General features: G+C 43.3%; 1 protein-coding gene across 3 annotated transcripts in view; it reads left to right on the forward strand.

Annotated features, from left to right (window-relative positions):
* Positions 1-16,033, forward strand: part of slc7a11 (solute carrier family 7 member 11) — a 52,651-nt gene that overhangs the window by 23,102 nt on the left and 13,516 nt on the right. For all 3 annotated transcript variants that reach the window (XM_080900637.1, XM_080900636.1, XM_080900638.1), the window contains exons 5-9: positions 610-709; positions 8,127-8,171; positions 8,982-9,105; positions 12,056-12,159; positions 12,778-12,874. In XM_080900637.1, the coding sequence (XP_080756763.1) occupies positions 610-709; positions 8,127-8,171; positions 8,982-9,105; positions 12,056-12,159; positions 12,778-12,874 (470 nt within the window). The remainder of the gene's footprint in view (positions 1-609; positions 710-8,126; positions 8,172-8,981; positions 9,106-12,055; positions 12,160-12,777; positions 12,875-16,033) is intronic.

Below are 16,033 nucleotides of genomic sequence, written 5' to 3' on the forward strand. Positions count from 1 at the left end.
CATATTTAATAAATTAAATAAATCTTCTTCATGAATTTGACCTTTAAATTAATTATACTTTTAATAACTTGATTATACTTTTGGGCTGTTTAACTCAGCATTTTCCTAATGTGAACAAATTATTAATTCAAAGAAATTTCTTAATTAACTTCAGAAAACGAATTACTCATTGACACGCAAATGTAATTACTGATTTTTCTTTGTGTGCCCGGCTGAGTCATTTGTGCACAGAGATAATGAAGCACCGTACTCCTGAAGCCTCTGCAGAAGGCAACCTCCAGCTTTAACGTTGTAAAAAATAAATCTACATTTGCACAGCTGATGGTGAATTATTGCAATTAATGTAATAACTCAACCATGGAGTTCATGTAGAGAGGCCAGTGTCTCCAGTAGCCCTCAGGTATACAGAGAGCTTTGTGATCATTTCTGTGATTGCAATTGTTAAAGATATTAAAATGATTTAAGAATTCACGTTTCTCTCACAAAACGCTACGTCCAGATGACCAGAATCAACTTTTGGAAATTTACTTTCCTGGATGATTAAGAATGCATCAAGACATCTTGCACAATAAGGCAAATGTGGCAGTTGATGTGTGTGCATGCTTGCAGGAGAGACCAGACACTTTGAGAATGCCTTTGACCTGAGTAATGTGCAGCTCTCTGGTATGCCACTGGCTTTCTACTCTGGGATGTACGCGTATGCTGGATGGTAAGTGTGCGCACGGTACACACATACACACACGTCTGGTTTGCTATCCTCCTGGTGACATCCCATTGACATAATGCTTTCCTGAGCCCTTTACTCTAACTCTAACCATCAAAAATGAATGCCTAATCCTAACCCTAATCATAACTACTTTAAAGAAGATTATTTTTTCAGGGAGCCCCTCATCCTTCCCTCGGTCTGGGAACCTGAGTGGTATACATTGTATGATACCATCCAGGACTTGATGCGCTATCAGAGAATTACAAAATAACAGACAGATAGTAATCAAGCCGGCGGACAAAGGGTCCAAAATAGTTCTAATGGACAAGCAGCAGTATAGGCTGGAAGCAAATAGACAATTGGAAGATGAAAAATACTATAAAAATATTCCTAGCTCTATCCAAACTATGGTACAGCTTCAAATAGGACAAATCGTCAGACAGCTTTTCCATAAAAAGTATATCTCAGCTAAACAGCGGGACTATTTATTAGGATCCAACGATCCAAGTTCGAGACAATTCTATCTGTTGCCTAAGATACACAAGCGACCTGATACATGGACGAGACCAATAGTTTTGGATTGCAATAATCACAATACATTGATCTCTCTACCACAGGCATCCAAGTTATTTAAAAGATACATACCACTTCTTGCAGGTAATCCATCCCATAGTTGTGCCTAACCAAGCGTTTTTATTTACAATTGACATACACAGTCTTTAAACAAGCATCAACACACAGATGGGACTGATGGGGTGGAAAACTTCTTCCTGCGTTATCCGGTCACCAAGCGCCCGGATAACGCAGAAATTCTACATCTGTTGGAACTCTATCTTACCAACAATGACTTTGAATCTCAGGCTCTCCAAGGTATGGGGGCCCATCTCCCCTCACCACACTCCCTGCCAGTGGCTGATGCCCTCAGACGTTGGTGTGTTGGTGGTTCTTGGTGTCTGGGACTGGGCGCTCATGTATGTACCAGCTCACTCCTGGTGGCCGATTGGCGGGGCCGGGCGCCTGTGGCCCGGCTGGGCTCCTTCCAGGGGGTGGGGTGCCCTCAGGCCTCTGGCCTCTGGGCCTGAAGCTCGGTCCTCTCTGGCACAGCTGGCTGCCGGCAGAGCCCGTGGGCACGTCACTGCAACCCCCTCTGGCCTCTGCTCCGTAGCTGCTGGGCGACCTCTCGTTTGGGGCTCTACTCAGCTCTTCCCAGGAGGGTGGCACGGTTCCCCCCCTTTGGTGGTCCTCCTCGGGTCCTCGTACTCTGGGGCCTCTGGATGTCTGGGGCCTGGATCTCCTCCATACCTGCTTCATGCCCTGGTGGACGGGGCTATGGCTCCCCACACTCCCTAGCAGATCGTTACATGGAGAAACCTTTTGAATACAAGCATGCTGATCCACAGAGGTGTGCACACAGGTGTACACACGGGTGTTCACAGACACAAACTACACCTTTCTTGGCTGCTGCCTCAAAGCACATTGTGCGCTGTTGATCTTGCGTGCTGCACAATATCGTTTAATATTTAGTATCTATTGTTATCTACTGTTAGCTAGTTTATTGTGATGGTGTTGTGTTTATTATGTTGCTCTTTTTTGTTTGTTTTCTCTTCTGTTTTTTCTTATCTCCATACAGGTGATCCAGGTGTTTTGTTTGTTTTTCTTTTTTTTTAATTCCCCCCTTTCTCACCGTCTCTTCTCCCCTCTGGTTTTCTTTCTCTCCCTCTCTTTCTTTCATTCTTTCTCCCTGTCCTATCCCCCTGTCATGTCTGTCTCGTCTGTAACAACCGAAAATAAAATAAAATAAATACATAATTATAATAAAGGTCAATCAAATGGACCAATATGGCAAGGCCATGATGATCCACTTAGTAAAGTAAATCCACTTGGCATCTTTCTTGGCCTTCAGACAACAATTCTGATGGCTAAAGATCCAAACGGGACAGGCAGAAAAAAACAAAACAAAAAAACAATGACTTTGAATTTGACAATAAATGCTACTTACAGCTGGAAGGCACGGCCATGGGACAGAGATGCGCACCATCGTAGGGAAATATTTACATGAGCAAGTGGGAAAGGGGGGCGTTGGCCAAGTGTGCACTACAACCCATGTTTTATCTCCACTTCTTAGAAGATATTATAGGCGCGTGGGCACGTGGAGAAGAGAGTTTTAAACAGTTCGTGCAGATTTTAAATACACATCACCAGTCGAATAAACTGAAATATGAGACCAGCGACTCTGAAGATGGTGTCTAAAAAATTAATTTCAAAGTAGTAGAAGTTCAGAAAAAGATGTGGACCAAGGTGTATTTTAAATCTATGGACATGCATGCGCTTATCATCTGCCCCACACGTTTCACGCCATAGTTACAGATTTTACGTTTCCATCGTATATGCTGCAGGGAAATAGACAGGGGTATGTTTACCTGTTGGTATATAATATATTTTGAATAGTTTGTTCTTTTTGGACCACTCTCCTCTGGTTGCTCTAATGCAGGGGTGGCCAACCAGTCAGAGACCAAGAGCCACTTTTTTTTTTACTGTGTTACCGCAAAGAGCCACATCATACGCATGGGCACACATGAACATCACCCATCCTTTCCTCTCTCTCTCTCTCTCTCTCTCTCTCTCTCTCTCTCACACACACACACACACACACACACACACACACACACACACACACACACACACACACACACACACAAAATACACACATCTCTGCTCAGCCAGATTTATTGTAAATGTCACACACCAACATGTTAATGACAGAAATGGACTCCTACAGTACTAAAACCACAGGCCAGTCATTTTCAACAATGAACATTGTGTGCACTGTCTCACACACACAAACTCTCAGTTCAACCAAGTCCACAAACAAAAATATAATAATCTACAATAGCATTTACTTTTATAATGCATGTTGTTTAGTGGGACTTCTGGCATTCCTTGCCTTGAACAATCCTCTTTAAATCTGGCTTGTATTCCGTTGTTGTCACTCGAAGCAATTCTTTCACATGTGTGTCAGTCAGAACAGATCGATGCTTTGATTTCACATGTTTTAGGGTAGAAAACACAGACTCGCAGACGTATGTTGACCCAAACATTGACAGTATCTTAAGCGCAGCCCGTTTGACATTGGGGTATTTTTCCATTGGCACACTTTTCCAGAACTCAATGGTCCCTTCCCTTAAAGCAGGTTTCAATTGGTCCTCTTCACAAAGATCGATCATCTCCAACTCAGCCGCAGCTTCATCTGTGACTAGCGGGACTTTCAAACAGCCGGTCTCTGCATTAAATGGGTCGACGAGGAACGTAATCTGTGGCCTTTTCAATTGTAGATCATGGAACCGGGTCACGAAGCTTTCGTGCAAGTTTTCAATCAGCGTTGCATATCTGGCTCTTTGCTTACTCAGGGCAGCACTGGCGACTTGCCCGCTGGCTTTTAGCAGAGTGGGAAAATGCGTTAAATCTCCCTTTTGAATATGTGTCTTGAACAGCTTCAGTTTGTTGACAAACGCAAACACACTTTGCACTAGGTCAGGGAGCATTTTTAACTTACCCTGCAGGGTCAGGTTCAGTCTGTCCAAGTGACACAGCATGTCGACCAAAAAGGCCAGATCCATAATCCACTTGAGGTCCGAGAGCTCGGGATAGTCCTTGTCCTTCTTTTCCATAAACAGTTTCACGGCATCCAAAAGCTCAAAGAAGCGAGAGAGTACCTGGCCTTTTGACAGCCACCTCACAGTGCAGTGCAGCGGCAGGTCACCTGGAAGCCCTTGGTCCAGCTCAACGATGAGATTCTTGAATTGCCTGTGGTTAAGCGCATGTGTGCGGATATAGTTGACGATTTCCATCACAGGCTTCACGACGTTATCTAAATTCAATGATTTAGACACGAGTTGCTCCATGTGGATGATGCAGTGGAAATTCCAAAAGTCAGGAATAGTTTGGTCAGCTTTGCACAGCCCCACAAGCCCGTTCACAGATCCCATCATGGCTGGTGCTCCATCCGTGGCTATTGCAGTTAATTTTGTTATGGGCAGATTTGCTTTTTCAAATGCAGCCATCATGGTTTCTTTCACATCTATGCCACGGGTTCTGTCTTTTAATGGCACAATATCCAGGAGTTCTTCTTTGATCACACAATCGTTTGAAACAGACCGTGCAAATATTGCCAACTGAGGCTTGTCTTGTATATCACAACTCTCATCCAATGCGACACTAAAATACTCACATGCTTGAAGGTCAGAGTGCAACTGTGATTCAATGGCCGTGTTAATGTCCGATATTCTGTGTTCAACAGTGTGGCGGGACAGTTGGACGTCTGATACCATGCGTTTTAATTTGTCGTTTTCAGGAGACAAGATTTCAACAACATCACTGAGGCATTTTTTAACGAACTCCCCTTCATTGTATGGCTTTTTAGCCCGTGCAATGTTCCAAGCCAGCTGATAGGATGCGAGCGTTATGGTCTCTGACCGCTTCGTAATTTTTTGGAAAAACTGTATCTGCTTTTCTGCCTGACTTTTCAAAGTGGCCAACTCGTGCTTGCGAAGTTCAGTCCCTTTTGGAAATTCCTGGTCGATGTTAGCATGGAGTGAGCTGAAGTGGCGCTGAAGATTTGAAGCTTTGAAATGTGCTAATGACGTCTGACATATAAGGCAGAATGGCTTACCATTGCGTTCAACAAAAAAATATAAACTCTCCCACTCTGTTAAAAACGTCCTGTGTTCATCTTCATATTTTCTTTTTGCTGTGCATTTTTTTCCTGCCATTTTAAGGGCGAACTTGCTCCTACTGGGAAACTTTGCGGTATTTTCATCTCACACACATGCGCATTTGATGAAAATACCGTATTGAACTCAAGCGAAGCGAACGCGCACATTTTAAAACAACAACATAAAAAAAATCAAAACACAAACTTTGATATGAACGTAAGAGCCGCATGAAACCAGGCAAAGAGCCGCATGCGGCTCGAGAGCCGCGGGTTGGCCACCCCTGCTCTAATGAGTAAGGGCCTCACAGCCCATTAGTATTTGGACACGTTAGTCATGTCTGCAGTGAAATTCCAGGACGACCTACGGGGCGACAGAGAAGAGGAGCAGGACAGCTAAGCAGGAGAATCAAGGGAGGCCGAGGATGTTCCAGGACCGTGCACTAAAGTTTCAGTGGAAAGCAAACTGAGTTGCCATCAGGCAGCCTTCACACCTCCAACGGCCCCAACAATAGAGACACTTTGGTCACTCATTCCCCCACCTCTCCCCCCTCCATAGAGCCATCACCACCTTCAAACTGTTCACCTACAACACCCCCCTCCTCACCCCACACAAAAGAGGATTTCACACCACCTCCTCCCACCACAACTCTTCATATTCGTGAAGCAGATGTGAGGAAGCAGTTTAAGAATCTGAATGCTCGGAAAGCTCCCGGCCCAGACGGTGTGTCTCCTGCCACCCTCAGACACTGTGCAAACGAGCTGGCCCCAGTGTTTTCTGGCATTTTTAACTCCTCACTGCAGGCATGTCATGTGCCTGCCTGCTTCAAGTCCTCTACCATAATCCCTGTCCCCAAGAAACCTAGGATCACTGGACTAAATGACTACAGACCCGTGGCTCTGACATCTGTGGTCATGAAGTCATTTGAGCGCCTAGTTCTCTCCCATCTCAAGACCCTCACGGCCCCCCTCCTGGACCCCCTGCAGTTTGCATACAGAGCCAACAGGTCTATAGACGACGCCATCAACATGGCCCTACACTTCATCCTGCAGCATCTGGACTCCCCAGGAACCTACGCCAGGATCCTGTTTGTGGACTTCAGCTCTGCCTTCAACACCATCCTTCCAGACCATCTCCGAGGCAAGCTTTCCCAGATGAATGTGCCTGATCCCATCTGCCGGTGGATCACTGACTTCCTGACGGACAGGAAGCAGCATGTGAGGCTGGGAAAGAATGTCTCGGACTCCCGGACCATCAGCACCGGCTCCCCTCAGGGCTGTGTTCTTTCTCCTCTGCTCTTCTCCCTGTACACCAACTGCTGCACCTCCACCCACCAGTCTGTCAAGCTAATCAAGTTTGCAGATGACACCACCGTTATTGGGCTCATCTCGGACGGGGATGAGTCTGCCTACAGGAGGGAGGTTGAACGTCTGGTGTCCTGGTGCAGCCACAACAACCTGGTGCTAAATGCCCAGAAGACAGTGGAGATTATTGTGGACTTCAGGAAGCACACAGCCCCACTCCCCCCCATCATCCTGACTGACACCCCCATCACCTCTGTGGACTCATTCCGCTTCCTGGGTACCACCATCACCCAGGACCTGAAGTGGGAGCCCACCATCACCTCCGTCATCAAGAAAGCCCAGCAGAGGATGTATTTCCTGAGGCAGCTGAAGAAATTCAACCTGCCAACACGGACGATGATGCAGTTCTACACTGCAATCATCGAGTCCATCCTCACCTCCTCCATCACCGTGTGGTACGCTGGAGCCACTATCAGGGACAAACAGAGACTGCAGCGTGTTGTGCGCTCTGCTGAGAAGGTGATTGGCTGCAGACTCCCATCTCTGCAGGACCTGTACACCTCCAGGACACTGCGGCGTGCAGCTCGGATCTCAGCTGACCCTTCTCACCCTGGACACAGTCTGTTTGACCTGCTCCCCTCAGGCAGGAGGCTCCGGTCCATTCGCACCAGAACCTCTCGCCATAAGAACAGTTTCTTCCCCTCTGCTGTTGGACACATGAACAATAACCATATGACTGTCCCCGCCACAAACACATGACCCTACGCTGTGTCACTGCATGATTCCATGTTTGGCACTGATCACCACCTGCACTCATGTATATATCTTTCTACGCAGCACTTTTAATTCTTATTCTCATGTATATATCTCATCTATATCTCATGCATATATCTTTCTACGTAGCACTCTTAATTCTTATCTCATGTATATATCTCATGTATATCTCATGCACATATCTTTCTACGTAGCACTTTTAATTCTTATTCCTACTTTTATTTTTTCATGTCTATTTAATCGCAATTTATGACAGTATGTTTGCACTGAAGCACCGCAGCAATTTCCTAATGTTGTAAACCTGCTCAACATTTGGCAATAAACCCCATTCTGATTCTGATTCTGATTCTGAGTTAAACTGTCTCCATACCTAACCATAGCCCAATTGTAACCCTGACACTAAAACCACATTTTGAGTGTGAAAAATGCCTTCAACTCTGTGCGGACTGGGATTTCGGTCCCCATTAGGATCTGTTGGTCCCCACCAGTGTAGCAAGTTTCAGATTTTTGTCCCCACCAAGATAGGTCGATCCCCCCCCCCCCCCCCCCCACACACACACACACACACACACACACACACTGTTGCTGGTCATTAATAAGTGGAGGTAATAAACTAACTCTTTCCTTGCTCAGGTTCTATCTGAACTTTGTGACAGAGGAGGTGGACAACCCTGCAAGGTAAGTTTAGTCCATGTGCTTACTCTTCTGGTCATGTAAAGTTATTTATAAATAATAGAATTTGAAGTCTAAGGAATCCTATTTCTTCATCTGTTGGACAAAAGTGGCTAATTTCACTGTGATTAGTGTTTCTAATAAACAGCATTGGATCACGTGACTACTTTGAAGTGAAATGACTGTGTCTACTGTACCTGAGCCTTACACAGCATCTTGGTGTGTTACCAGTTACTATGGTTACTCATGTTAGAACAGGAAGGGTCCATCAACAAACTGCTGACTGACTGAACCCACTATGTGACGTTACATGCTCTACCACTTCATGGCTGAGTTACTGTTGTTCCACTTTGTCACTCTGTATTATTGTAGACTCTTTACAACATAAGTACTTTGAGGCAACCTTTGTTGTGATTTCATTCCTACAATATTCAGTATATACTGAACTGAATTGAGCTGATTTGAATTGAATTCAGTGAATTCATCCTGTTGGCATATCTGGGACATGTGAACATTATTAGATACTGTTTCCTCTGTGTTCACAGTGACGTCTCTTCTGTTTTTAACAAAAAAATGCAGAGTACTCTGATTGTTTTGTGCTGCCTACCAAAGAATGAGCACAAAAAGCAAAACTTTGGAGCTGTTGTAGCTAGCAGAATTGATCAGCCCGATAGTAGGTGGTACATTCTGTTTACGTCTCTTAGAAAGCTGTACAGATGGAGCATGTATGGAAGTAAAACAGACATAGATATACAAGGGAAAGAAGGATGAGTAAGTCTTGCAAGTGCCTAATAGTGTGCTCCCTCCGGCCCTCAGGACTGTTCCACTCGCCATCTGTATCTCCATGGCAATTGTGACTTCTTGCTATGTGCTCACCAATGTGGCATACTACACTGTAATGTCAGCTGAGGAGCTCCTGGCCTCATCAGCTGTTGCTGTGGTAAGTACTTGGAAAAACAGTGTAAGTACTGAACCTTTAAAAGTAACTGTCACTTATCCGTCTACCTTAAATATTGTATTAGGAATAAAATAAAAAAGCAAAAACCAACAACAGTAAAACAGCAACACAACTTTATAAATGTACGTTTCCCCGCATGAGTCCTCAATCAAGGCCATACACACTCAAAGTGGGACCCCTCACCCATGTCTCTTATTCACAAAATATCTGTATCAGCTTAGTGTATAATTATAGTGTAACTAAATACATCTGTAGTGAAAATGATTCTACCTTAAAGCACTAGTTAGATTTTTTTTAATGATATGTGTTTGGGAAAGAATCAATAGATTGTGTGACAGTGCATTTATTATAGCACAGTCATTCATTTAGAGACCCATATTATTGTTTCTGTCCTGAGCTCTGCATGTACCGTAACATGCCTGTAAACAGATAAGGATGTTATGGGTAAGAATGATTGACATAGAGCAGACAATGCAAACATCCCATCATCTAAAAAAAATATATTCTGTAGAGCTTTGTAAAGCATCCCAATTGGCTAATAATCTGACTGGCTAATCAGTAATAAATAAGCAATGCTATTACGGTAACTTTGTTGACAATTTGGTCATAAAGCAAAATATTCAGCAGAAAAAAATAACTTAGAGAAATATGTAAACGAGAGACAAGAGACATCTATGCCTGAACAAAATGTAACAATTCACATATAAAAACATAGATCAAAAGCTCACGATTCACTAGAATCATCAAAGAACTACATTTTGGGGCATTACTTTGGGTAAACACAAATAACTAACAGTCACAAAAATTCAGAGCTGCTTAAACAAGTGTTGTAAAATGCCAATCAGCATCAAGGTGGTAGAAATAGGGTGTGTTCCCAAGTCAGAATTTCCAAGTTCCCAGTTGAAATGTGAATCTGGAATAACTCAACTTCCCACTCGTAAAGTCAGAGTAGCCACAATCCACGATGGCAGAACTGAACGTAAACAGCGGCAAAACTGTAACATTTCCACTGGTGGATATTTGTGACTCATTAAATAAGCCATTTCCAGACTGCAAGGTATCTGCAAAGCAGGAAGACGCCATCAGGGTAATTCCCTGCTGGGCAACTATTGTATGAACTAGAAACTTTTGGGGGCTATTTTGTGTCTGAATCCTCACCACTATTGGGAACGCTATGTAGCTCTATTTCTGAGCATTCAGTTGGCCACACAGTGGAAGATCCCATGTCTGCAGCTTTGTGTTTGTTGTCATAAGGACAGTGGATTTGGAAGCTAAGTTGTTCTAATAAATTAATCTGTTATGGTAACCCTATCTCTCTAAAAATCAGAAAAACTACTTTGAAGGCTTTTTGCAGTTACTGTTAAACTAATCAGGAAATGTGAAGCCAACCTATATGCGCTATAACAAAAACTTGTCACAGACAGGCAGTGTGCAGGAACAGGGAAAGTTCAATAAAGCAACGAGAAAAGCAAAACTTTGTTATGTTATATGTGATATCAGTAGCTTATATTAAGCTGAAATTATGGCAGTGGCTTCTTATTTGACAGTGAAATATATCTCACAGTGTTTTTCACTGTAAGGGCTGACCTTGGCTCTCTGCAGTAAAACGTTGTGCATGCTACTTGAAAGCATTTAGTTGAGGTCTCACCTCTGTGGTGTTTACTTCTGGCTTGAGCAGTGCGGTTGCCTTCCTGCACTTAGCATGTCATTATCAGCAAAGTGTCTCTGACAGCTTGGCTTCCCAGCAGCTGTTAATGTGATTGTTCCATCCCAGCCCTGTTAATGTTAATCACATCACAGACATTCCCCAATAATAACCACTGTTGCTTATTAGACTGAGGATAGCGATCAGAGATCGCTGGTCTTTTGTAATGCAGTTAGTTTTATTGCCCTGTGCACAGAGAGCGATAAAAGCACCTTAAGACAGGTGTTAAGAGCATTTATGTGTTCTTAGAAGGCTGTGATAGGATAAAAGCATTAAACTATGTTCTTCCTCTCTCATAGACAGCGGGCAGAAGTTTACATCTCAAACTTGATTACAGAGTTTAACTGGTGTCTAGAACTTATCTCGAAGAAGCTTGGCTTGAGGCACGATTAGTCATTTTAGGCTTTTTGAATTAGAGGTGTGTTCACATAATGGAAGAGTGATGAATGGAATAGGCTGAAGTCATATATAAAGATCATTTTTATTTAGCATTTACCTCAATACACTACGACAAAACTTGGACATTTTCAAACGTACACCCAGGGCTCCTAAAACTTTGGACAAAAGTACAAGTGCAGCAAATGTTTAGAAATGAAACTGTACTAATGTGGACCTTGTGTCCTTCAAAAACGTGTACTACATGTATTTAAACAGAACCTTTAAAAATAAATGTTCCGCTTTCATTTAGTTCCTCTGACTAAAGATAATCCCTCTGCTTTTTAAACAAAGCTCTTGCACACCAAACAACTAATAGTGTCTGTTAGTTCTTCAAAGCTCTGGTCATGCTACTGTATGAATCCTGTATGCAGGGTGCAGCTTATCTCTGAAGGGTGGAGTTCTGCTCCTGCTTGGTCAGTGTTTAGTTGATTGACTGCAAGTGTAACCTTACATCCAATGGTGTTTTCAGTTACAGTCTGCCTGAATATGCTTCGGATGCAACTGATCCAACTTCCATGAAGTGTTTTAAAGAAAGGCCGTCGTTCAGCTCTGATGTTTTCACATCGTTTCGTTGGCCTGTTTCCTTCTACCACAGTGCTGCTTCGTCACCAACATTGTACTGAAAATATTAGAAAACTTTAGTCAACACTTCCTGCAAGTTGATTTATTCGAGCTAGTCTCAAATACACCTGTCACCTGAACACTGCTTTCCATCTGACATTCAATACAAACAAATGACCAACAAACGCTCATCTGTCTCCCTTTATGTCCTCTTTGTGAAATCCACAGACATTTGCAGAGAGGCTTCTGGGGAACTTCTCTATCGCCGTGCCAGTATTTGTAGCCTTGTCCTGCTATGGCACCATGAACGGCTGCGTCTTTGCCCTGTCAAGGTAAGGTTCGTGTCACTGCTAAAACACCTAGAGTATGTATGCCGATGTGCTCACGACAGAATCCTGTAGCAGTTAAACAAAAGTTCTAACTTTGCAATAATTTGTGGTATTAAGTATACTTAAGTATGCTTATACTGTGTGTGTGTGCGTGTGTCATGTGTAGGGTGTCAAATACATCAGTTAAAGTTGCTGGTGGTGCACACAAGGTGTCCTTATGCATCTGTGCTACGGTGCAACAAAAGTGACAATGATTTAATGAATTTAAACTTTTCCTAAACCTAATCAAGGAATTTTCAGAGTGTCACATTAACCAGCAAGTAAAATCTGAACTACTCAGAGAGGGAAACAAAGGACACCTCTATCTTTTTCTCTCTTTTTTTGTAAACTAGCATTTATTGTAAAATATGCAGGCACAGTTAGTCAAGCAGGTTGTCTTTTCAAATCTTTGAACCTACACACTTGAGGCATTTTTAATGGGAATGAGAAAACTGCCCATGGGAATATGTTTCATGTTGAAAAAGAGCTGATTTTAATCATACAATGTGACTGTGTTGATTATCAAGTGAATGTCATGGTGTCTCTCCTCATTTTGTCTGTCATAATGTGTGTGTTCACCAGAATGTTCTACGTAGCTTCACGTGAAGGCCAGCTCCCTGAGGTTTTGTCTATGATTCATGTCCGCAGACACACTCCACTTGCAGCTGTTCTCATAATGGTCAGTTTACTAACATAAGCATTTCATTTCAGACAATATACTAAAGGTCACAAAAACTAATCTTTGAAAGGGACGACAACATGAGCTAATAGATGTCATGAGTCCTGAAAACAATTCTGTCTGAGCTTTCTGCACTTTTTTGGACAAAAATTGTAGGAAGGTTAGAGATTCAATTCAGTTTCACTGATATAGAACAACATCCTAACAACAGTTGCCTCAAGGTGTTTTATATTATAAGGTAAGACCCTACACAAATACAGAGAAAATCCTGATACTCAAACAACCCCTTATGAACAACAGTGGGAAGGGAAAACTCCCTTTTACCAGGAAGAAACCCCCAACAGAATCATGGTCACGGAGGGGTGGGGCCATCTGCAACAACTGGTTGGGGTGAGAGAAGGAAGACAGGATAAAGACATGCCGTGGAAGAGAGACAGAGATTAATAACAGGTACGATTCAGTGCAGAGAGGTCTGTTAACACACAGTGAGTGAGAAAGGTGACTGGAAAGGAAAATCTCAATGCATCATGGGAATCCCCGGCAGCCTACGTCTATTGCAGCATAACTAAGGGAGGATTCAGGGTCACCTGGTCCAGCCCTAACTATATGCTTTAGCAAAAAGGAAAGTTTGAAGCCTAATCTTAAAAGTAGAGATAGTGTCTGTCTCCCGAATCCAAACTGGAAGCTGGTTCCACAGAAGAGGGACCTGAAAACTGAAGGCTCTGCCTCCCATTCTACTTTTAAATACTCTAGGAACAACAAGTAGGCCTGCAGAGCAAGAGTGAAGTGCTCTAATAGGGTGATATGGTACTACAAGGTCATTAAGATAAGATGGGGCCTGATTATTTAAGACCTTGTATGTGAGGAGCAGGATTTTGAATTCTGGATTTAACAGGAAGCCAATTCAGGGAAGCCAAAACAGGAGAAATCTGCTCTCTCTTTCTAGTCCCTGTCAGGACTCTTGCTGCAGCATTTTGGATTAGCTGAAGGCTTTTCAGCGAGTTTTTAGGACGTTCTGATAATAATGAATTACAGTCGTCCAGCCTGGATGTAATAAATGCATGAACTAGTTTTTCAGTGTCACTTTGAGACAGGATATTTCTAATTTTAGAGATGTTGTGGAAATGGAAGAAAGCAGTTCTGCTTATTTGTTACCCACCACAAGTAAATTAGCAACCAGCAGCGTCTTTAAGATAAGGATAAAATGATAAGATGGGGCCTGATTTATTTTCTAGAATTTGATTCTCATATTAAAATATCAATAGTAGTAATTTGGGGTAAATTTGTAGTTTATCATGGAGTAGGAACATAGTGGAACGTAACTAAACTACCAGTCAAAAGTTTTAGAACACCCCAATTTTTCCAGTTTTTGTCAAGTCTGACTGAACGGATTCAGGGAAAAAGTTTAAGGGATAATACACTAACTAAGAATAGCACAATATATACAGGCATATATATACACATAAAAGTACCTTATAAATAAATAGCTGAAAATGAACATGTGCAAAAAGGGTGTAGCTGTTGCAGTAAACAGTGTGTTAAGTGGAGGAGTTGTACAGGGAGCCACAGGCAGGAAAGATTTCCTGTGTCGTTCAGTGGTGCTTTTCGATGATCTCAGTCTCTCACTGAACGTGCTCCTGTGACTAACAAGCATGTCATGGAGTGGGTGGGAGGTGTTATCCAACATTGTCTTTATGTTGGAAAACATCCGCCTCTCTGACACCACCTTGAGGGAGTCCAGCTCCATCCCCACAACATCACTGGCCTTACAGATCAGTTTAACGAGTCTATTGGCATCTGCGACCCTCAATCTGCTCCCCCAGCATGCAACAGCATAGAGGATCGCACTGGCCACAACAGACTCGTAGAAAATCCTGAGCATTTTCTGGCAGATGTTGAAGGACCTCAGTCGCCTCAAAAAATAGAGACGACTCTGGCCCTTCCTGTAAAGTGCTGTGGTGTTTTTAGCCCAGTCCAGTTTATTGTCAATGTGTACTCCAAGGTATTTATAGTCCTCCACAATGTCAACACTGACCCCCTGGATTGAAACAGGAGTCAAGTGTTTCCTGGTCTTCCTGAAGTCCATGATCAATTCCTTGGTCTTTGCCATGTTGAGCTGCAGATGATTCTGCTCACACCACGTGACAAAGGAGTCGACCACAGCCCGGTACTCTGTCTCATCATCCCTGCTGATGCATCCAACCACCGCAGAGTCATCAGAAAACTTCTGAAGATGGCAGGTCTCTGTGCAGTGGCTGAAGTCTGTGGTGTAGAGGGTGAAGAGGAAGGGGGAGAGGACAGTCCCCTGTGGTGCCCCTGTGTTGCTGATTACCTTGTCAGACACACACTGTGGGAGACGTACATATTGTGGTCTTCCTGTCAGGTAATCAACAATCCAGGACACGTGGTATCTTTGGAATAGGGACGAGGCATGATGTCTTCCACATCACTGGGACCCTCTGCAGACTCAGCATAAACAGTTTATGAAAGACTCCACACATCTGGGGGGCACAGGTCTTGAGGACGAGGGGACTCACTCCGTCTGGTCCAGCAGACTTGCCTGAGTGAAGACTCCTCATTTGCATCTCGACCTGGTATTGAGTGAAGGTGATGGTTCAAGGTTCAAGGTTCAAGGTTCTTTATTTGTCACATGCATAGTTATACAAGTATAACACACAGTGAAATGTAGCCTGACACGCTCCTCGACATGTGCAAAAATTGGGGGGGGGGAGAGGGGTGTAGAGGAAGAACATTATATATATATATACAGACATATAGTATATACACTGGGTGAATGTGCAGTAGTAGCAGCAAGCAGGTGAATTCTGTACATTAATATGAATAGACATCTGACTATTTTACAGGATAGACAATATAAACATATTTAAAATTAAAGGAATTGAAATGTACATTGTGCCTTGGTTTAGAGTGTCTGGAAGAGAGTCCTGTCTCAGTCAATTATAGATGATGTGAGAGGGCGGGTGTGTGTGTTTAGGGCACGGATGGCTTGGGGATAGAAGCTCCTCTTGAGTCTCTCTGTCCTTGCCCGGAAGATGCGGAACCTTCTACCAGATTGCAGAAGTTGGAACAGTTTGTTGCCAGGATGGGACGGGTCCTTCAGTATCTGCTCTAGTCCGGCATCTCCTGGTGTAGGTGTCC

The sequence above is a fragment of the Rhamphochromis sp. 'chilingali' genome, assembly GCF_963969265.1.
Source record: "Rhamphochromis sp. 'chilingali' genome assembly, chromosome: 13".
Taxonomy (NCBI): Eukaryota; Metazoa; Chordata; class Actinopteri; order Cichliformes; family Cichlidae; genus Rhamphochromis; species Rhamphochromis sp. 'chilingali'.